General features: G+C 46.9%; 1 protein-coding gene across 1 annotated transcript in view; it reads left to right on the forward strand.

Moving 5' to 3' along the window:
• Positions 1-23,619, forward strand: part of RIN3 (Ras and Rab interactor 3) — an 85,534-nt gene that overhangs the window by 20,376 nt on the left and 41,539 nt on the right. Inside the window, exons 2-3 of the mRNA XM_012803505.2 lie at positions 14,822-14,961; positions 22,423-22,514. Coding sequence (XP_012658959.2) covers positions 14,822-14,961; positions 22,423-22,514 — 232 coding nt within the window. The remainder of the gene's footprint in view (positions 1-14,821; positions 14,962-22,422; positions 22,515-23,619) is intronic.

The following is a 23,619-nucleotide window of genomic DNA, read 5'->3' on the forward strand; positions in this document are numbered from 1 at the left end:
TTTTTTTGCAGTTTTTGGCCAGAGCTGGGTTTGAACCCACCACCTCTGGCATATAGGGCCGGCGCCCTACTCCTTTGAGCCAAGGTGCCACCCTGTAGGTTTGTTCTGGAATTGAATTTGTATTTAAGTGGAACAGATATATTTACCTATTACCTGTAATAGCCTCCATTTGTGTGAGTTGTCTGTCAGTGGGATGTTTGTAACTCGGGGACTTACTGTAATAGCCCCCTTCTTAAGTATAAGTTGTAAGTTGGATATTTGTGACTCAGGGACTGCCAGTCATACCCAACCTCATAGGGGCTGACATATGTGTGAGCATTTTGCAAACTAAAGCATGACACATGTATGTATAGATATACATGTTTATATATAATTTTTTATAGTTTTTATGTAAAAAGCTATATTTTTTTTAAGCTGTAACTTTGCAGAAATAGGAAATACATTGGAATCAGGGCGTGATAAGACAGGTAAAGCATAGATACACAGACAAATCAGGTGGATAACGTCAGACTGTAAGCTGATCAGAGGATGACATTTGAGATCACACGGACCTTCCTCATGAAGCCAGAGGGGCTTCTCACCTGAGGACCAAAGCCCTGTCATTTGTTAACAGAATGAGGTTGAGCATTTTTCATGGTTTTCTTTGGGAAATGCCAGTGGCAGTGGCTGTGGTGGAATGAGCCAACACATAGGCAGACCTGGATTTGAAGCCTGGTTTGTCATTTAACTTACCACCTGGTTGAATTCGGGCAAGGCCCTTAGCCTTTTTGAGCTCAGTTTCCTCATTTATAAAATATGGTACCTCCTTAATAGAGTTTTGGGAAACCCTGGGAGAGGGGTAGACTGGTTGGATTTGTGTTGTTTCTGCTCTTTCTCCTGGGCTCCCTCACAGCTCTGTTCTTAATCACTGTCTTCAGACTCCAATTGGATCCCTAGTTTGCAGATTGTAGCTTAGGGATTCATAAAAGAAACTCCCACTATGTAGTCTGACCTAGAATGTTCTTTTCTCTGTGTGTCTCTTCCCCTACTGAGTTGTAACACAAAATATTTATTGAGACTTTGCTGGATGCTTAGGCCTTTGCTGCATACAGTAAGAGAGACTAAGGAAGTAGAATAATAAAGCAATCATGCGCTAAATATTCCATAGGAATTAATTTAATGAGCATATCAATCCTAGTGTTTAAACACTACAGTGTGGCAGATTAAAATGATTGTGCATTCTCACAGGCAGCACCTGTGGCTCAGTGTGTAGGGCGCCAGCCCCATATACCGACAGTGACAGGTTTAAATCTGGCCCTGACCAAACTGCAACAAAAAATAGCCGGGCATGGTGGCAGATGCCTGTAGTCCCAGCTACTCGGGAGGCTGAGGCAAGAGAATTGCCTAAGCCCAGGAGTTAGAGGTTGCTGTGAGCTATGACACCATAGCACTCTACCAAGGTCAATAAAGTTGAGACTATGTCTCTAAAAAAAATGACTGTGCATTCTTTGATATTCTCTCATGAAGAGAGAGTCTAATCATGCCTCTCCTTAGATCTTGGCTGGCCTATGACTTCTTTGACCAATAGAATAAAGCAGAAGTGACACTATACCAGTTCTATATGTAGCTTTTTGAAAAACTGGCAGCTTCTGCTTGTTGCTTGGGAGCTCTGAGTTGCCATGTAGAAAGTCTTATGTCTCTAAGACCACCATAGTGGAAATACCACATGAAGAGGCCTGGACACCTCTCCCTCTAGGGAGGGAGAGGGGTCTGAGAGGAAGATAAGCCTAGCTGAATCCAGCCTTCCAGCTTTTCCTGCCAGGACACCATGCATGAAGAAAAGCATCTTGGATCCTTGAGACCAGCCCAACCCCCAGCTGAATACCACCAAATGACCTAGTCAGTGCTATGAGGAACAGATGCTGAGCCTTGCCTAAATTCCTAAACCACAAATTGTGAGCTACACTAAGGTGGTGATTGTTTTTTTTTTTTTTTTTTTTTTTGAGACAGAGCCTCAAGCTGTCCCCCTGGGCAGAGTGCCGTGGCATTACAGCTCACAGCAACCTCCAACTCCTGGGCTCAAGCGAGTCTCCTGCCTCTGCCTCCCAAGTAGCTGGGACCACAGGCGCCCGCCACAACGCCTGGCTATTTTTTGGTTGCAGCCGTCATTGTTGTTTGGCGGGTCCGGGCTGGGGATTCGAACCCGCCACCTTAGGTGTACGTGGCTGGCGCCTTAGCCGGTTGAGCTATAGGCGCCGAGCCAGGTGGTGATTGTTTTAAGCCACTAAATTTTATAAATAGTTTGTTACACCACAATAGGTAACTGGAATAATTTTTAGTCCCATTATATAGATGGAGAAATTGAGGCACAGAGAATTGAAGTGGCTTGTTCAAGGTCACACATTAATAAACGGCATCAGCAGGATTTCTAGGATTTAAACCCCAGAAACCTAGCTTCCCAGCACATTTTATTAACACTGTGATGTTCTGCTCTTGAATTGGAAATATGTTCTGCTCACAAGGAGATGTCTGTCCACTTTGGGATGTAAGAATCACTCATATTACATAATTAGGGAATTATATAAGACATTCATTTTTTCATTTACTCAATTTAAGGGCAATAGGGGCCAGGCACAGTAGCTCACACCTGTAATCCTAGCACTCTTAGAGGCCAAGGCAAGAGGATCTGTTGAGCTCAGAAGTTCCAGACTAGCCTGAGCAAAAGGGGGACCCCATCTCTACTAAAAATAGAAAAAAATAGCCAGAAGTGGCCGCATTCCCCTGCATCCAGCCAGCAGCTATGTGTGGCTCGTCTGTATTGAGATGAGCTGTGAGTGTAAAATACACACCAGTTGTGAACACTTAGTATGAAAAAAATATAAAATGTTCCATTAGTAATGCTTAATATATTTATGGCATGTTGAAATGACAGTATTTTGGATATATTGAGTGAAATTAAAATATATTATTAAGATTAATTTTACCTGTTTACTGTTTCTAATGTGCCTATGAGAAAATTCAAAATTGCACATGTGGCTTACATTATATTTCTCTTGAGCAGCGAGGTCTAAAGCATCTCCTGTGGGTGAGACTGTAGAGTCAGACTGACTCACGGCCATGTCCTGGCCTCATTATTCCCTAGCTATGACCTTCAGCCAGCCAGCTGCTTAGACTCTCTGGGGCTCACAGAGAGCCCCTGAGTCTTCTAGACCTCAGATTGAAGGTCCCAAATGCTGGAGTGGGGCAAACTTGGTAAGTAAGATCTTGACATTGAAATTTATATTTTGGGGGATTCATTTCAGTTTTTCTTCTGTGGCACTTGGGGCTGTCTGACTATCAGCACAGTACCCTGGGCCGTCTCCCTTCTCTCCCGTCTCCTCTGCTCCCACAGAGAAGAAAGTGTTTTTTCAAGACATCTCCTCACCCCTGTGGTATTGTTCTCCCAGACTTGCAGCTCCTTCCAGGACAGCACTTCTGCTCAGCATCTCCCCTTCCCTCCCTCCACCTTGCCTTCTCTCAGAAAACGTCCCTGCCTGCTTTGTCTTTATTTAGTCTTCCTGTCACTTGGTAATTTGCAAATCTGTCCAATGTCTCCCCTTCTGTTTTGGCATCAAAACCTATAAATAGCTCCCAGACGAAGTTCCAGCTGCATCGTGACAGTTTGTACAGTTTGTATTCCTTTTCGCAGACTCCTAAAGCCTCATCTATGCACTCGCTCAGTATGGAAGAGCAGCTTCCAAGAAAAGGAATCTTTTATTACAGCATGAACAGGGTAGCAGGGAGTCGCTTCAGGGTGACTGTCCGTGTGGGGGTCAGAGACAATGCTTTCAGCAGCAGTGAGCCCCGTGAAGCATGTGGCGTGGTCCAGGACAGTGAAAAGAATGAGGTCTGGGCCCTGCTGTCTGGAAGCTTCATTCTGGGCCTGGGTCAGGCTTGTGAACAAATCACGATGTGGCGTGATCAGCTTTAAAGTGGAGTGTGAGAGCAAGGAGCCAGCAGTTCTGCCCAGGAGGGTCCCACTGAGGGCTGGCAGGGATGCTGAACCTGGCCTGCAAGGGGAGGCATCTCTGCTGGCAGTGAAGCAGGGACACATTCCAACAGGAGCAGCAGGATGCCCTCTTTCAGCTCCACACCACCTCTCTGAAGAAGAGGCACCTAACATGCTAGCTGGCAGCCCCTGGTCATGACTCAGTCACCCCCTTGGACCAGTTACTTGAGTTCTCAAAGCCTGAGTTTCCTTGTCTATAAAAGGTAGATAATAGAGTTACGAGGGTGATTGGAAATACAGAGCTTGGCCTGAGTGGGCTTGTACACGCCTGTAACCTCAGCACTCTGGGAGGCCAAAACGGGAGGATCACTTGAGGCCAGGAATTCAGGGCCAGCCTGGACAACATAGTGAGACCTCCATCTCTACAAAAACTTTTAAAATTAGGGCAGTGCCTGTGGCTCAAAGGAGTAGGGCACTGGCCCCATATACCGGAGGTGGTGGGTTCAAACCCAGCCCTGGCCAAAAAAAAAAAAAATTTTTAAAGTTAGCCAAGTGTGGTAGTGTGTGCCTATAGTCCCAGCTACTCAGGAATCTGAGGGAGGATCATGTGAGCCTAGGATTTCAAGGTTATAATGAGCTATCATCATGCCATGGATGACAGAATGAGACCCTATTTCACAAAAAGAAAAAAATATATATAGATCTTGGGGTTGTGCCTGTGGCTCAGTGAGTAGGGCACCAGAGTCATATACCCAGGATGGTGGGTTTGAACCTGGCCCCATGCAAACTACAACAAAAAAAATAGCCAGGCATTGTGGTGGGTGCCTATAGTCTCAGCTACTCTGAAAGCTGAGGCAAGAGAATTGCCTAATCCCAAGAGCTGGAGGTTGCTGTGAGTTGTGATGCCATGGCACTCTACTGAGGGCGACAAAGAAAGACTCTGTCTCAAAAGAAAAAAAAAAAGAGCATGGCAGTGGGGACTTAATAATTAAAGTAATGAATTAAAACCTTGGAAACTATAACTCCCTATTACTAATCAGGGCACTCAAATCTATGCAAAGCCCAGTACTGGGAAGTGGGGAGAAGTGGCAAACAACAGCAGTCCAGAATCAGAATCTAGATCCCCAAGAGCACCAGACAGAAGCAGACTCTAGAAATCACCTGGGCTACTTCCTCTAGCAAGGCGATGATGTGCCTTCCCCAGATCTCAGTTTCCCCCTCTGTGCAACTGGAGGGGACAGAGCTATCTCTTAAAGGCCCTTGTGTTCTGGTGAGAGTGGCACTGGGCAAATTCTCTGCTTCCCTACTCTATGGGCCTTCCCCACTCTATATTACCAGCCCTGCAGTGTGCACACACACCCCGGAGGACACTGGACCAAAGAGAGGATGACCTTCCACTTTACGGGTGGAGGTGTGGGCAGGTGGTGAACATACAGGGCTCCCAGGCTGGTCAGTGCTCTGCTACAGAGGCAAAGGTGCTCACCCCGGATCAACAGTTGTAACCAACAAGAGAGAAAGGGAGCTTTTGCAGGTAAATTTTCCAATCGGCATCCTCTCCCAGTTCCCTGAACCCTAACTCACCCCCTGCCCTCCTTCTACTCCCAGGTCCCCCACTTCTCTGTTATCTTCTGTGAAGCAGTTGTTCTTCACTCAGAGCCTGTGTGTTGGGTCCAGCTCTAGCCTTTACACAATGACCGAGAGGGCCTAGGAGGGCCTTGGTTACAATTGTATTTTACATGGCAGAGAAAACAAGTGTCAGAGAGTCCAAGGCAGTCAGTGCTGTCCAGGTTTGGACTTTGCCTGCAGCAGGAACAAGCATTTTCCCACACTTTGTTCCAGTCCTTACATGGTAACAAATCTGCTCAGAGAACAAGGAGAGGTATAGGCCAGCAGAGAACTATTTGTTCTTTCCCTTCTCCTGACAAATTCTGCCTTCTGCTCGTAGCTAGACTGGAAGCTCCAGTCTAGTAGTGCCCTAGCTTTAGGTAGAAGGCTGTTTGCAGGCAAGGTGGCTGCATTACAATGTCAAAGCAAGTATGTGCCAGAGCTAGGCCTTGGAACCAAAGGGTCCCCAGGACTTCAGAGATATTGCTAACCTCCCCAGCTCTACCCTGGGAACAGGGGAAGCCATTTCAATGGGTTTCTAAAACAGGGCCTTTTGATTGTAGGCCTGGTGACAGCAGCAAACAGTTCTTTCTCAGCCTTAGCCAAAACTGGCCAAGTGGTGGTTCCCATAGCAACTGTGGTGTTGCTGGGCATCAGTGGACCCTAGCCAGAAGGTAACTATTGACCTTCAAAATGGGGAAGGAGCCTGCTCCTTACTGTGGCTGGCAGGGTGGCCCACAGGCTGGCTGAGCAGAGCAGGAGGGGCACATGGGAGAGGGGGCAGGGCCCCTTCCCCACCTGTGAGGCCCTGTAGGCACCCTCCCTCTTGCTCCCCAGCCCCTTGTCCCTTTGAGTTTTTATCCTCTCCTCTCCTGGCCTATTCTATCAGGGACCCAGCTCAGTGATTTAAAAGCCCCTTTTGGAAATGGGACCAGAATGCATTAGAGTCAGATCTTCCAACTTCTCCTGGGTGACAGGAGGACTCAGAGAAGGTATACTGAGTGGCATCACACAAAGACCTAGGGGTTAGGCCACATCCTGGGCCTAGGGCAAATTCCCCTGTATTCAGGTACAATGGCATTGTTTCCCCCAAGCACTGAGCCCTCTGAGAGGTTAGACACCCCTCTCATGTAGGAGTGGTGTCCAACCCTTCTCTGCTTCCCTCTGGTGTCAGTTTCTTCCTGGGGCAGTCCTAATTCATCCAATGCTCATTTCTAAACATGCCTATTGAGGCCTTGCTACAGGGAGGGCTTTTGCCTCAATTAACATCTCTCCCATCCTATCCAACAAAATTTTCAGTCCTCAGAAGTGAATGAGCTGGTTGTTATGAATCTCTACTCCACCCCCCAGGAAAGCTTTCCAGATGGGTCCCAGGGCTCACACAACTGGCAAATACTATCACCCTTCTAACTGAGGCTCCCCTCAACTTCCTTTTCCATTTACTCCTTACGTCTACAGACTGTGAGCACAGTAAATATTAGTTGGTGAATAAAAGCATAATGAAAATATCCTAGCCAAGAGTAACTAACCAAACTTTTCAAATTGGAGTCATAACTGGAAAGTGAACAACTCCTGTTGTTGACCAAAATTGGAACTGAGATCTGTGGGGTTAATAGAGCTGTCTACTAACAGGAGAGATTGGGTTTGTGTATATGTCATCAACAAAAGTCCTCACCAAGGTGCATCCTCGTTAGATGCTGTCATGTCATGATCGTTTGCCTCATCAAAGCCCAGGGTCAGGCTTAGATTAGCAAATGTTTGTCCTTCATTTGTTAGCATAGATAAATTGAACCCTATGAAGGCATGTGTCAATAGGCATTCTCAGCTTAGAGTGAACATGATGAAAGATAAGTTTCCATTTGTTGAATACATTAGCCTCAATTACTGGGAATTTGTAATCATTATAACTGAGCGTGTCTGAAATTTATCTTTGCATCAGCCATGAATGCATCTATGAAAGGAATTAATAGTGCCAGGAAGATTGCAGAGGGGACTTTGGCCTGGATGTGAATAATTACTGGTTAAAAGCCCATTGTACATTAACTACATCAATAGATAGAGGAGTGGCTATTAATTAAAGCACATTGGAAATAGCTCTATTGAATCATTTAGACACCAACTGAGAGCCTATTCTTTTGCAGAGAAGCTTAGATAGCATTTGTTTTTGCATTCTTAAAACAGATATTTGAAAGACCTTGTTGAGAGGATGAAAAGACAAGGCCAGGCAAGAGGGCATGAACCTGTAATCCCAACTACTTAGAAGACTGAGGCTAGAAGATTGATTGAGCCCAGGAGTTTGAAACCAGCCTGGGCAATGTAGCAAGACCCCATTCCCCTAGGGGATGGGGAGGATGAAAAAAAAATTACAGAATAAGAGAGAATATTCTCAAATCATATATCTGACAAAAGACTTAAACCTAGATTATATAAAGAACTCTAAAAATGCAACAGTGAAGACAAGTAACCCAATTAAAAACGGGAAAAGGATCTGAATAGACATTTTTGCAAAGTCCTCTGTCTCAGGGGTGGCTATTAATTCTTCAGTCTTACATTCACAGTGCCCCATGATGGCATTACTCTACACTATAGCCATTTGCCTCAATTTAAGCTTAGAAATTACTAAGCTATTACTTAGTTTCAGTAATAGCTGAACCTGTTCAAAATGTTAATAAAAGTTTTGTTGCATGGTACCATAAAAAAAAGCACATGAAAAGATACTGAACTTTACTAATCAATAGGGAAATGAAAATTAAAACCACAATGAGATACTACTTCACACCCACTAGAATGGCTATAACAGAAAAGCAGACAATAATAAGTGTTGGTGAGGGCATGGAGAAATTGGAACCCTTATACAGTGTTGATGGGAATGTAAAACGATGCTGTCACTCTGGAAAACAGTTTTTGCAGTTCCTTAAACGTATAGAATTGCCGTCTGACTAAGAAATTACATTCCTAGGTATAGACCCCAAAGCAATTAAAACATTCACACAAAAACTTAGACCCAGATGTTCACAGCAGCATTATGTGTAGTAACCAAAACATGGAAACTGCCCAAATGTCCATCAACCGATAGATGGATAAACATAACGTGATATATCCACACAGTAGAATGTTATTCAGCCATAAAGAGGAATGAAGTACTGATTCATGCTACAACATGGACGAACCTTGACAACATGATGGCAAGTGAAAACAGTCACAAAGGACCACGAGTTGTATAATTCCATTTATGTGACATGCCCAGAATAGGCAAATCTACAGCGACAGAAAATAGATTAGTGGTTGCCAGGAGCTAGGAGGAGGGGAGAATGGGAAATGACTGCTACTAGGTACAGGACTTCTTTTGGGGATGATGAAAATGTTATAAAATTACGAAGATGGTTGCACAAGTCTGTGACTATACCAAAAATCATTGAATTGGGCATTTTAAATTGGTGAATTATATGATGTGTGAATTATATCTCATTGGAGGGTTAAAAAAACAAAACCCAAACCTGAAACATTAAAAAAAAATTTAGAAAATGGGCAAAAGACATGAACAGACATTTCACCAAAGAGGATATACAGATGGAAAAGAACTACATGGAAAGATGTTCCCAACATCATTGTCATTAGAGAAATGCAAATTGAACCACGGTGAACTATTACTCTATACCGATTAGGGTGTTTAATATGAGAAATAGAGACAGTGCCAAAGGCTGGTAAGAATGGGGAGAAACTGGATCACCCCTACATTGCTGGTGGCAATGTCCAGTGGTGTGCCCCCCCTCAGTGTGGCATTTCTTTTGAAAACTACAGATGGATTTAGCTCATAGCAATTTGCACTTTTGCTCATATATCCCAGAAAAATGAAAACACGTTGTCACACAGAAACTTGGACACAAATGTTCGCAGCAGTTTCATGCATACAAACTGGAAACTACCCTGATGTCCTTTGGTGGATGAAAGGCTAAACAAACTGTAGTACATCCATACCATAGAATACTACGTGGCAGGAAAAAAGGGAACAAATTATCAATGCACTCAACAACTTGGATGAACCTCAAGGAAATTACACTGAAAAAAAAAGCCAATCTCAAAAGGATAGACATATACTTTTTGATTCCATGTAAAGGACATTTGTGAAATAATAAATATAATCATAGAGGGTGGGAAATTATTAGTGGTTGACAGGGTGAGGATGGGCAGAGATGTGGCCGTGGCTATAAATGGTGGCACAGGGGAGTCTTGTGGGCTGGGTCAGTTGTGATTGTGATGATTGCTCAAAGCTACCCATTGATAAAATTGCCTAGTACTATATAAACACACACATGTAAAAATAAGGGCAGGTAAAACTAGGGACACTTGAATAAGTTCTGTGGATTGAACCAAGGTCAATTTCCCGGTTTTGACATTGTGCTCTAATTATGAATGACATTACTCACCATTGGGGGGGCTGGGGAAGGGTGTGCATAATTTTCCTATTCATTTCTTTACAACTTCTTGTGAATCTACAAGTATTTCAAAATAAAACATTTTATGCATTCACAATTAGATAGATAATTTGAGATCCGGCAGTGTGCCAAAGCATGCCAGATTCTGGGGGTACCATGGAGAATAAAAGATGCGCACATGGTCTCTGCCCTTGGCATTTCATTTCTGTTACTGAGTGATAAAACGGACTTTCTTTTTCATTTTTTTTCTCTTTTTTTAGAGAGAGTCTGTCTCTGTTACCTAGGCTGCATCATCTTAGCTCACTGCAACCTCAAACTTTTGGGCTCAAGCAATTCTCCCGCCTCAACCTCCCAAGTAGCTGTGACTATAGGTACCTGCTACCACGCCCAGCTAACTTTTCTGTTTTTAAGAGATGGGGTCTCATTCTTGCTCAGGTGTCTCAAACTCCTGGCCTCAAGCGATCTGCCCACCTTGGCCTCTCAGAGTGCTAAGATTATAGGCGTGAACCACTGCGCCCACCCAAAACTGAATGTCTTTAAAAAAAAAAAAAAAAACTTATAATAACTTTCAGTTCTCTACCAAATGTTCCATTTTGACATTGAGATTGTAAATTCCAGGAGCCAGGCTGGCACATATGTGCCAAGCATCTCCACCCATCCCACACACAGCCTTGATGTGAGTCATAAACTGAAAGTTTCCTTTCCTCTGAGCAGAGGCAGAGTCCAATTGTCGTCCCCTGCCATCACCTGGGCATGCGCTGCATTCCCCTGGCTGGTGCCTGTTCTTTCACCTCGTCTTTGAAATGGTTGAAATGGGGTTTGGTATATTCCCACTGAGGCTTTTGTTGAGGAGCCTGGGAGATTGTATACAGTGTGACAAGTCACAGGAGACCAGCTGGAACTGGCATCTTTGCTGGGAGGAGCAGGCACATGGGCAGGCTCCCTGTCAAGGTCAGAAGTGGACACTGGATGTCCTGAGGCTGTGTCAGAGCTGGCTTGGCAGGGTCGGGGGTGATGCAGTCTCCTGGGTGGAAGGCGGCACAAGGGGCTTGTCAGGTGCATCCAGTAGGGCTGTGAGTGGCTACGAAAGCAGCATGAGCTGAGAGGACACTGGAAACCAATTGGCTTTAGACAAAAATCTTTACTGTATCTCCACTTACAGAAGTCAAATACGCTCATTATAAAAATCTCAGAAAATCATAATGCAGGAAGTGAAATTCAGACCACTCTTTGTATGTTTCCTTTTTTTAGAACAGCTTTATTCAGATGTATTTACTTCATGTATTCAGTGTCATACTATTCACCTGTTAAAAGTATGCAACTTCAGCGTGTTCACAGAGTCCTGCAGCCGTCACCACAGCCAACATAAGAACATTTTTCAGCACCTCCAAAAAGACACCTCGTGGTGCATGACAGGGTGAATGTACTTTATGTCACTGAACTCCATTTAGAAATGGTTAAAATGCTAAATTTTATGTTATTTATAGTTTACCACAATAAGAAAAAAAAAAGCTCACACCCTTTAGCTCTCATTTCCCCCACCCCCAGCCCTAAGCAACCACTAACCTCCCTTCCATCTCTATTTATATTTGGTCCCCTCTACATTTCAACACCACAAAGGTCCTCACCGTGTGGCTGGGACAGAGCTGGGCTCAGGGCAGGGGTTGTGCAAAACCCGTCCCTGCTCCAGTGAGTTTACAGCTTTGTGGTCTGAGCACCCCTGCCTCTGCATCACAGTATAAACTCCTGTAGCATTTCCCTGACAGGAGAATGAGTGGTGTGGGTGGTACAACCTGTGTGTGGCTGTGCAGTGGCAGAGGTCAGAATCCCCAGAATCTGCTCCTTTAGGGCAGAAGGCAGACCTAGAACCGAACTCTGGAGGCACAGAGATTCTCTGGGCAGGACACACAGCACAGGGGAAAGCCAGGAGGCAGCAAAGAGGGCTGCATTAACAGGAGAGAGTAGGAAAGTATCTGGTGAGGGACAAGGTCTCTATGGAGGAGCCCCCAAATGAGGCCAAGTGAGGCCACAAACCCTTCTCCCTGCCACACTACCCCTCACCATGATTGCCTTGCTCGTTTAAAATGATTCCAACATGCCGTGTACTGTCCCAAGCAGCTCCTGTGCAATAATTTATTTCATGCTCAGAACAGTGTTTATGAGTTGGTGTATTCATTTACTTATGGCTGCTGCTATAAATGACCACAAACTGGGTGGCTTAAGATAGCAGAGATTTCTTCTTTCATGGTCTTGAGGCCAAAAATCTGAAATCAAGGTGTCAACAGTGTTGATTCCCTCTGCAGGCTCAGGGAGAGTCTGTTCCATGCTTCTCTCTTGGCTTCTAGTAGCTGCTGCCAATCCTTGGTGTTCCTTGGCTTGTGGGTCCATTGTGCCAGTCTGCCTCTGGCTTCACATGGCATTGCCTTCTCTGTGTTTCTGGGCCCCATGGCATGTCCTCACATGGCATTCTTATGAGAAAACACCAGGTATTGGATTTAGGGTCCACCCTGATTCAGGATGGCTTCATTTTAAGTAGATTACATCTATAAGATCCTATTTCTGAATCAGGTCACCTTCACAGGTACTGGGGTTTGAAACTTTAGCATATCTTTTAGGGGAACTATTCTACTCTCAATAGGTAGGAACTTTATTATCCCTGTTTTACAGCTGAAGAAACTGAGGCACAGAGAGGATAAGCAACATCATGGAGACATGTCCACATGTAGGCGATGTGGACAGAGGGCCACCAGGATGGTGCAGGATGGGAGGCAGGGGAGTCCTGGAGGTTAAGCCACCACCCCTTGGAACAAAGGACTGTTTGTCTCTTACCAATTTGCATTCACGTCTGTTCCAGAAGGGTGTCTGTTAGATCTTCTTCAAGTCCTAGGTATCCTTTGGGGCCCCTAGAGGAAAGGGCTGTGAACCACTTGGTGGGAGGTTTAAGACCCTAGCCACAGTACCGTTGCAGCCTCTACGCCTCTGGGGTCTCCGTCCTAGACAGACTTACAGTAAACATCCATTGATCTCCCAAACTGCAGTGTCGTGCCCTGTGTTGGGTGCCGAGGGAGACTCAGAGATGGGCCAAGCCCTGTCCTGGGCATGCAGGGCCTCCCTCAGCTATGGCCTTGGTGTGAGGGGATGCTGTTTGCATGGTCAGAAGGGGGGCCAGTAGAACAGGGACTGGGGCTGGGGGAGACTAGGTCTAATCACAAAGACACAAGCATGAGCTTTGACTTGTGATTTGACACAACTACAGTTTAACAGTAAAACAGTAACTGGGCCTCTGTGTCAAGAACTACACTGGGGGCTGAATTCAGTAGCTTGTGCCTATAATCCTAGCACTTAGGGAGGCCAAGACAGGTGGATTGTTTGAGCTGAGGAGTTAAGAGACCAGCCTGAGCAAGAGCAAGACCCAGTCTCTACTAAAAATAGAAAAACTAGCTGGGTGCTGTGGAAGGTGCCTCTAATCCCAGCTACTTGAGAGACTGAGGCAAGAGGATCGTTTGAGCCCAAGAGTTTGAGGTTTCTGTGAAATATGACATCAGAGTGTCTCAAAAAAAGAAGAAGAAGAAGAGAGAGAGAACTACACTGGGGCCTGGGTTCCAAAAGCCAATGGGTTCTGGTCCCTGCACCCAGGGAGCTGATACACCAAGCTGACCTGCTTGGTAGACTGGATCTAAAGTCATGTGACTATGCTGTTTTAGGATGAGGGTGCAGGCCTTTATTTAAAGTGTGGGGGCAGGGGGCATGGAAGGGAGAGTGGCTGACCCTTGTCAAGATTTTATCTGTGTTCCGAAAAGGCTGGGCGGCATCTCAATGATGAGGAAAAACTGCTAATTGTTGGGTGTGCCCAGTATCCTAGGCTGGGCTTTTTGTGTGCTTTACCCCTAATCCTGCTCGAGGGATTCGTAAAAAGGGTCTTTGGCTTCCATCTTACCGTGTGTGGGGGAGTGTGGTCCCATCTCCCCTCATTGCTGCAGGATTTTGGCCCCAGGCTCCTTTGGCCACAACCTGTGCTCCCCCTTGTGGGGAGTCAGCCACATATGGGTGTGGCGCTAGGTGGCGCTGTGCCACCCGAAGCCACCTCCACCTATGAATTCACAGCGTGGATTCACTTAAGTCATTTGTAGGCATCCTCCAAGTATCTGGCATACATAGTCTAGTTAATATTTTTCTTTAAGCTGTCTTTTAAAATTGTTTATCAATATCAAGGAAAAACTATCTCTTTGCCATAAATAGATGAGTGTAAAATTTTTTTGAGAGATAGGATCTCACTCTGTGCCCAGGCTGGAGTGAAGTGGCACCATCATAGGCAGGCAGATCTGGGCAACATCCCTCCTGCTGGGCCATCGTTGTCCCTAGCATTGTCGAGCTGTAAGACTATTCCTTGGGATGGTCCTGATAAATTAAATGTTTAATTCTGCTATTACAGTCTAGAATCTTCCGTGTTATTTTGACAAATGACGAGTGTGTATTAATTAACACCAGAAATTACAATACATAATCTCCTGACTCTCAGTGGATTAACAACATAGACGTCCATTCTAGCTGGCAGCTGACGTGCCCAGGGCATTAGAGTGGGGCTGCTGGCCTTTCATCTGGATCCCCAATGCCTATCAGAAGCTAATCTGGCAAGCTCACAGCACCCTAATGGCAGGAAAGCCCTGACATTTTATAGCTCTGGCAAGGTTGAGGATCAAAGCATTTGCCCAAGATCCCATTCCCAGCTGAGGCCACAGGGGCCAGGCCCTGTGGTAGGTGCTGGGACCCATGATGAACATGACAGACACCCTCCTACCTCACCCTTGGGGAGCTGACACCTCCTTCCACGCTTGTCTTTGGAGGGATATTCACCCAAGGCCTTTCTCATCTCTCCTCAGTATTGTACCTGGAAGGCTCAGTTCTTGTGTTTGAGGACATCTTCAGACTGGTTGCCTTCTACTGTGTCAGTAGGTGAGTAGACCTGGGCCTGCTGGAGGTCATCTGTCCTAGGGAAGCCCCAGAGGATGCAGGAGGGGAAATCCCCTGGCTTAGCTCTGGTAGCCTCTAGGGAGTGTGTTAGCTCTGATGCTCCCATAGAGCTTCTGGCAAGAGCCTTTCCCTCATCCCCACCTGCCCCTCTGGCTTACTGCCTAGTGTCAAGGACAGCTTGGACCTGATCTGGGCTCACTGTGGGGGTTACAGAAGGAACTTCCTGTAGAAGCAGCAGGAGGAGCTGATCCTCCTTCATGGGAGGGAGGTGTGGTTATTAGGCAGCTGCTGGGTGGAGCAGGTGTCTGGTAACCACCCTCAGAACTGACTCTTTATTCATAACTGGTTTCAGATCAATAAGAATTTAAAAATACATTTTACTGTCATAAGCCCATGGTTTAAGTTACAGGACCTTGACAAGGGCTGGTCAGAGAGATCGGGCAGATGTGTTGGGATCCTGAAGTGAGCTGAAAAGTGCCACTGATAATAACAGTTGATGCTAATGGCTGCCACCTATTAAAGGCTTACCAGGTACTCAGCACTGTGCTAGGGGCTTTTTTACCTATTATCTTTTTAAATCTTACAAACAATTTCTGGAGGTAAGTGCTGTTGTTATCACCATTTTACAGATGAGGAAACTAAGAGGGAGAGAAGTAACTTGCACAGCAGTAAATGGATGAGCAGACCTTCAAACTAGTCCATGCTCTTTGCTATAGCCACCTCTCTGAGTGCATCCTGCTATAATTCTCATGCCCTCTAGTACATCCCTCAAGGGCCAGCAGAGGCCCCTGGGTATGTTACAACATGTCAGGCTCTCAGGGGAACAGGCCTTTTCCTCTCCTGTTCTGAGAAGTTCTCACTTTAGCAGAAGGGACCTGGCATAGTGTTTGGTGCATGCTGGGTGCTGTGAGTGAATGAATGACTGGATGACGACATAATTGCCCAGCCCAGAATGATCAAGAACTTGAGTTGGTTACTTAATCTCTCTGAGCCTCAGCTTCTTTCTCTGTAAAATGGGAATGATAGGATTAAGTATATTGATTCTGGAGTATGGAATAAGAGAACACATTAAAGAGACAGCCTCTGCCCCCAGAAATACAACAAAAGAGAAAGGTTCTGCTTCAAGGCGCTCACCCCATTTCTAACGCAAACCCTCATGCTCGAGGCCGGATGGTGGACTGGCATGAGGATTCTAGGGAGGGTTTCCACACCTGGCTGGGTTCTGTAGTCACCAGTGAGCTGGTTAAAAACACAGACTCCTGGGGTCTGTGTGTTTCCCTTTATAAGGAACCAGCCCATCTGCAGACCAAGGTTTGAAAACTGCTTTCAGGGTATTGATACTTATTGCTGAGCTAAGGGTCTTCTAGAGACATGCTTCTAGGGTCTGTAAGGGATGATTAGGGCATGTCCCCAAGGAGAAAGCACCAAGGGAGGAGAAAGTAGGACAGGAGTCCCATGAGGTTTGATTTCAAGTAGACCTGGGGGTACTCCTACACATTTGTGACAAGTCCCTGAGGGACAGTGGGTATGCAGACAAGTAAAGGGATCTGGTTGGGGTGAGGTGTCAGCAACAACTGCTACAATTAGCTGCCATGGATTGAGCGTCTGTGTTGAGTCAGACTTTATTGCTGGCACCACCTGGAGAGTCCTTCCTAACCCCTACAATGATAATACTTTTAGAGAAGGTATTATTACCTGCAGACCCACTTCAGGAGACTAATGACCCCAGATCATGACCCCACTCCAGGATGTGCTGAGCTTCAGAGCCTGTGACCCCTGGAAGGGGATGAGCAGAGCAGCTATCACAAAGTAAGTGCTTGAGAAATGATCAAGCATGTTCTTGTTGCTGTTCTAAATGAAGAAATGAAGGCTACGGTGGGACCTGCCCTGAGTTGCACAGCTCAGTTCTGAGCCAGATTAGAACCCAGGTTTGTCTGATCTCAAGCCCCAGCTGGATCTGCCCAGGCCTGGAGCTGAGAGGATGCCTGTACTGCTCGCTGGCCAGCCTCTCCCTCTGCATATGGGGACACAAAGGCCTCTTTATGGAATAAGTGACATTGGGGACCAGGCAAAGAAGGGTAGGAAGGGAATTCTAGGGAACAGTATGTGCAGTGGGAAACCTATAGGCAGCCTGAGGAGTGATTTCATGGGTCAAACTGAATACACGAATGGGAGGTAAGGTGTTCAGAAGGCCTCAAACACCATCCCTAGGAGTTGCAGAGACTTCCTTCTGCCAGTGCTGTGAGCCTGTTGCTGATAGTTAGGCTGCTTGATAGCAGGGCAGGGTGAGCACAGCAGGTGAAGGTATTTAAGCCAGGAGAGAGTGGAGACCAGCTAGGGGTCATGCACCCATCTGGGCCCTGGGAGGTTTCTGCCCCTGGTAGTGCCTGGGGGAACCAAAAATAGTGGGGTGAGACACTTGAGGGGTGGCTAGGGGAGGCCGGGTAGATGCCAGTAGTCTCAGTCTTGGGTGTCAGGAGGATCATGTCAGGATGAACACACTTGATCATTTCTTGAGCAGTTACTTGGTGCCAGGTGCTCTGCTCCACTCCTTGCAAGGGTCATGGGGGATCCTCAGCACAGCCCTGGGTATGGGAGTCATTGACTTCAAGAAGTGGGTGTCATTGCCCAAAATGAGGAAGGAAGGGAGGGGCCACCTGTGCCTCCCCCGCTGTCCCCCGGGTGTGCCCAATGTTGTGACTAAGCAGCCACCCTCCTTTCCTGGAGGAGGAGGTACAAGAGGAGGGCAGTCTTCTTTGCCCTTGGAGAACCTGTTGTCATAGAGCCTGGGGCCTCTGATTTATGGCTGGCCAGTCAGAAGTACTAGTGGCCTGGGACTTGCAACTGTTCCCGAGGTGGAGGCCATCTTGGGGAACTGACCCCTGAAGTCTGCGGAGCCTGATCCTAACTCCAGGTAATCAGTGTGGGAATTGAACTGAATTCAATGAAAATAGGTGGTTAGGACCCCCACCAACCACCGGGGGGTTGGTGGGGGTCCTAACCACCTATTTTTTATAAATAAATAAAGTCAATAGGACTAGAAAATATCAGAATGTGTCTCATGGAATCAGTTTGGTTTTGCTGAAGTTTTAGTTGTGTGTGTGTACACGCTTTATGATGTCAGAAGTGTTTCTCACTGACAGTTATGATCAAAAAAGTTTGCAAAGCGCCGGCCTGAACAGAGGCCTCTGGAGAGGGGCACGGGCACATTGGGAGGTGCACAGACTAACCCCCCAGAGTATGGGGGATAATATTGGAACATTTATTCTAAAATTCCCATTTTTAAAATCTCTATTGTTGTAAATACTCTTTACACAGATACCCCTCTGGAAGATTACTTCATGGTAATATTTTGTAATAGCCCTGACTTCAGGGGCCCTGATCCCCACTCAAACCTGCATCCATCAGGATCCCCTTGAGAGCTACTTTAAAATGTGAATTCTCAGCCAACCTCAGCACTCGATGCTGGGTACCCGTGAGCAATCTAGCAATCTGCACTTTTAGAAGTTCCCTAATTCTGCAGAATATGGGTGTGTGTCGGGGACCTAGTGGACCTCACAACTCTCTCTTGGTTTTTGGTTGTCAGTATGTGTTCACGTGGAGGCCCCACCACCTCTGCACTCCACCAGGAGGTCTTTCCTGGCATTTCCATGGCTCCAGGACTCGGCCTTTGGGTATGAATAGCCACATATGTACCACTGGCTTCAGACCTCTACCTTCTCCCTCTTTGCATCTTGCTCATCTTATTTAGGCACTTGCTCATTTTATCTAGGTGGAAGGCTTGCCACCCTAACCCCAAACTAGGCGATTTGTCCAGGTTCTGCCTTTGTGGGTGAGCACCTTTGTGGGCACCACTGAGATACACTGAAGCAGAGGTGGAGGGCCAGGGTGTTGGTCATTGTGTTTTTAGAACTGGGAGGAGCAAGCTGCTGCGTGAGCTTTTGAGCCCCACAGGCATTGTTGGAGTGTGAATGGGTGCAAGTCTGGGCAAAGAGGGTCTGTTTGGCCAATTCTGTTATTTCTCAAAAAATATATACCTTGTGGCCCAGCAGACTCATACCTAGGAATCTATCAGTAGAAGTACTGGCTTGAGGGCAGAAAGAGTATGTGCTACAGTTGTTCTTTGCAACATAGTTTGATCCTGTGCCAATTTGGAAATAATTTTTTGACAAAAGTGAGTAGGTATTAAGAGCCCTAACCCTGGAGCCAGTCTGCCTGCATTCGAATTTAGGCATTGTCACTTGTAAACTATGGAATGGGGCCAAGCCTCTTAGTCTCTCTGTGTCTCAGTTTTCTCAGCTACAAGATGGGTATAAGGAAAGTACCTCCTTCACAGGGTTGGAGAGAGGATTTGAAGAGCTAATATGCATAAAGTGCTTATAACAGTGCCTGGGTACTAGGTGAGCTCTGTTTGTGTTAGCATTGTGGGAAAAAACAGCTTGAATTTTCATGAAAAGAAGAAAAATAAATGAAGGTCATCCCGTGGAATACTCTGCAGCATAGAAAAAGTAAGAGATCAGTATAGATGTATGGATTTGTGGAACTGCTCCCTACGTGTATATAGATAGCCTTCTTGTTAAGTGAAGGGATCAAGCTGCAGAACAGTACGTAACACAGTACCATTTTGTTTTTTAAATCATTGGAGTGTGTGCGCATGTGTACACATGGATGTGTATGTGTGTGCATGTGTGCACAAGTGCTTGTGGTGCATGCATGTAAATGTACGTGTATGTGCACATGTATATGTGAGTACTTGCATGTCTCTGCAAGTGTGTTTGTGCATGTGCATGTGTGTGCACATGTATGTGCCTGTTTGTGTGTGGATGAAGAAGAGCCAGGCAGGTCGCTCCCCAGTGGGTTTGCAGTAGGATCCTCTGAAGAGGGAGCCCCTTCATGCACATTTTATTTCAAGCACTTTTTGTATTGTTTGACTTTGCTACAGTGAATAGATGTTTGTTTTCTTTTCTTTTTTTTTTTTTTTTTGAGACAGTCTCGCTATGTCACCCTTGGTAGAGTGCCATGGCGTCACAGCTCACAGCAACCTCAAGCTCTTGGGCTTAAGCGATTCTCTTGCCTCAGCCTCCCAAGTAGCTGGGACTATAGGCGCCCACCACAATGCTTGGCTATTTTTGTTGTTGTTATTGTTGTTGACATTGTTGTTTGGCCTGCCAGCCCCAGTGTTATGTGGCCAGCACTCTAGCCACTGAGTTACAGGCGCCAAGCCAGGTGCTTCTTTACTAATTCAACAAAATTTAACATTTTTTAAAATGAAGATGATAGTAGTGCCCACATCAGAAGGGTGTCACAAGGACTGAGTGGAATAACATAGGTTAAGTTCTTGGTGCGTGATTGATAGCACTCAATGCATGATAGTTCCTTTTCTCTCAAAGAAAGGTGCAAGTTAAAGGAATTACCCTGTACAGAATCAATATATGTATCAGTATGGATTTTTAAATGTGTCAGTGTTTCTGTCAGAAAGTTACTACTGGCTGGGTGATCTCTGGCAAGTCCCTGACCTCTCTGAGCCTGTGTCACCTGTAAAACAGAGGTACCAATGCCTACCATTAGGACTGCTGTGATGTAATGTAGTACTAATATCCTTTGATGTAAGTTCTGTAAAACACCTCGACCAGTACCCAGCATGTGGTAGATGCTCAACCAACACCCACATCCTGTGTGTGCTTTTCCTTGGCTGGGAAGAGGCAGCCCCTGGGGAGCGGTGCATTGGGTAGTGTGTGGGGAGTAAGAGGCGGGGTAGCCTTTGAATACCAGGTCATGGAGGAAGAAGAGATCCGTGCTGTGGCCTCAAAGGATGTGTAAAATCTGAGTAGACGTGGGCAGTGGGGATGAAGGGGCTGTAGGAAAATGAGCGTAGTATTTTGAAAGGCCATGGGGAGGCCCCTGAGTGCAGGGGAAAGCTCTGCAGGGGCAGATGTGGGAAATGAGCGGGAGAGGCAGAGCAAAGGCCAGACCGGGGAGGCCTTGGGAGCCAGGGTTTGAGTCTGGGCGTGATCACAGCTGCCACTGCAGAATCCTACACAGTTGACTGAGGGGAGCGACAGAGAGTCAGGAGATTGTCAGTGGGCAGGATAGGGAGGGTGGGCACAGATGAGCTGAGCAAGCTTTATGGCCATAGTGATACATACACACAGTGACAGAGCCACCACTGGAAACCCCAGTGACAGGCCAGTCAACCAGGGAAACTGAGGCACCTCAAGGATGGATGTTGACATCTTTCAAAATTAGATATGGGGGGAGTAGTGCAGGACAGGGCCTGAGGTGGTGGCAGACTGCTGAGGGCCTGTCCAATATGGCCATCAAAAGGCTGTGGGCTCACAGGAGCATTGCGTGACAATGAAGATGCAGAGCACTTCTGGCTGGCCTGCAGCCCTCAAGAAAAGGCCCAGAACCTATGCCATGGCCCACTCCATCCTGCCCGTCCATAAACAGAAGTATCCTCCCTGCATGAAAGCACTTCCCAAAGTGGGGAGTGAGAATAGGTGGGAAGCCACAGAAGCCAACAGCGCTGGGCAGAGGGCCCTCAACAGGTGGGGAGGTGGTTGGGGAGCCCCTGCCAGCCCCATCCCAGGCAGTATTTCCTCTGCTCTGCTCTCCCTCCAGTGCAGCTCCTGGGTTTGCCTAGGTCCACTGGAAAATGCCCTTTGAGCCCCATGGCATGTGCTAAGCACTGTGGGGGCCAAGATCTGGAAGGCCACCCTGGCCCCCAGAGCTCCCAGGGCTCCCAGCTTAGTGTCCCCAGGGAGAAGATGAGGTACAAACGGTAGAACCACAAAGACCCTGGGGAGGGGTGGCTCTGGGAGGTGGTGGGATAAGCTGGAGATGAGGCTGGAAAGGGATGTCCGGGCCTTCAGTGCCAGGGTGAAATAGAGAATTGGGACCACTGTCCTGGGGCCTCAGCGGTGCCGTATACCCTTCCTGACCCTGTGAAACAGCCCAAGGCTGGAAGCCAGGAGGCCTGGGCTCAGTGCACTCTGCCCTCCACCCATTGTATGGCCTGGAAATAGCCCCTTATCTCTCCAGGCCTCAGTTTCTCCATCTACCTGAATCCTTTCTGAAAGTTCTCTGGAGGGAGCAGGGAGTCCTGAACAGTTCCCACCCCACCGAAAGCTCAACTAGTTGGCTGCCTATGCACTCCTCAGGGGCTGCCTGGCTCAGCAGGCCAGGAAGACCAAGGAGAAGGACCAAGACCCCACTCCTGAGCTGGGTCCCCTACGTTCCTGGGTCTCTAACACTGGCCTGGGACCTAGGCCTGCCAGGATGTTCCCTCAGCTCCAGGGAAGTTCCCAGGCTGCATGGACACCCCAGCAGCCAGTGGGGTTGCCAGGGTTCTTCCTTTATGGGCTACAGGTTTGGGGATTAGCCGAGAAATGAACACCATGGCCCCTCCCCAGACATGACCTCTGACCCCTCGTGTCTTCACAGAGATTTACTGCCCTTCACGCTCAGGCTGCCCCAGGCCATCCTCGAAGCGAGCAGCTTCACAGACCTCGAGACCATCTCCAACCTCGGCCTGGGTAAGTCCTCTCACGGGAAATAGGAGGGGTTCAGGCCCGTGGGTACTAACACTTGATGAGCACTAACTTCCCTCTAACCTACTCGGCTGCACTGGCTCATCACAGCTTCAAACAACTTATAAGGCAAGTACTGTTACTATAATCCCGTCTGTGGCAGAGGAAAATAAGTCACCAGTGGGTAAACCACATGTCTGGTCCTATACAGCATGTGGCAGAGCTGGGACAAAACCCAGGCAGTTTAGTTCCTGTCCCTACTGCCATCCCTTGACTCTTCCAGACTCTGCTGGGTCGGGTTATAAACTTTCAGGCCAGATTTCAGTTGATATTGGGAATAAACACTGAACTTCACCTCCCAGAGATTTTAGCTGTTGGACTCTTCCCCTCCCAGGAGCATGGATGTGGGCCCGGTGACAATTCAATCATTTGCACAGTGCCCATGACCTCCCCCTGAGGCTCGAATGATATGGATGACATTGATCTACCATTGGAGAGCGCTTGGCATTGTCTTGTGTCATTCTTGAGCATTTTAAAGACAAAAAGTACATTTTAGAGATAGAAAACCAAGTTTTAGCCCACCTGATGATGGTCTTGTAATCATGAGACATGTATGTTTACCATTAGTGCTGTCAATTTTATTTTTCTGGTAGGTCTCTGTTCATCTTTTTATGAATAGTATGTAATAAACATCCAAATAGTTGTGCAGAGCCTGCTATTTAGATGGGAGCGATGTCACCAAAAGGGAGCTGTTGACTTGCAGGCTCAGCACCATGTGACAGCTCAGTGTTCTTTCATAAGCCAATGTAAGAGAGTCCCGGTTTGGACTTGGAACAGCCAACATTCAAAAGTACAGGCTGTATAAGGTATACTTTTGGGCTTCAAGAGCTTACTGGTTAGTTGGACCCACAAAAGTAACATAGGAGCTCGGCGCCTGTGGCTCAAGTGGCTAAGGTGCCAGCCACATACACCTAAGGTGATGGGTTCGAATCCAGCCCTGGCCCACCAAACAACAATGACTGCCACAACCAAAAAATAGCCAGGCGTGGTGGCGGGTGCCTGTGGTCCCAGCTACTTGGGAGGTGGAGGCAGGAGACTCACTTGAGCCCAG

This window comes from Otolemur garnettii, unplaced genomic scaffold, assembly GCF_000181295.1.
Source record: "Otolemur garnettii isolate 467f Iridium unplaced genomic scaffold, OtoGar3 scaffold00020, whole genome shotgun sequence".
Lineage (NCBI taxonomy): Eukaryota > Metazoa > Chordata > Mammalia > Primates > Galagidae > Otolemur > Otolemur garnettii.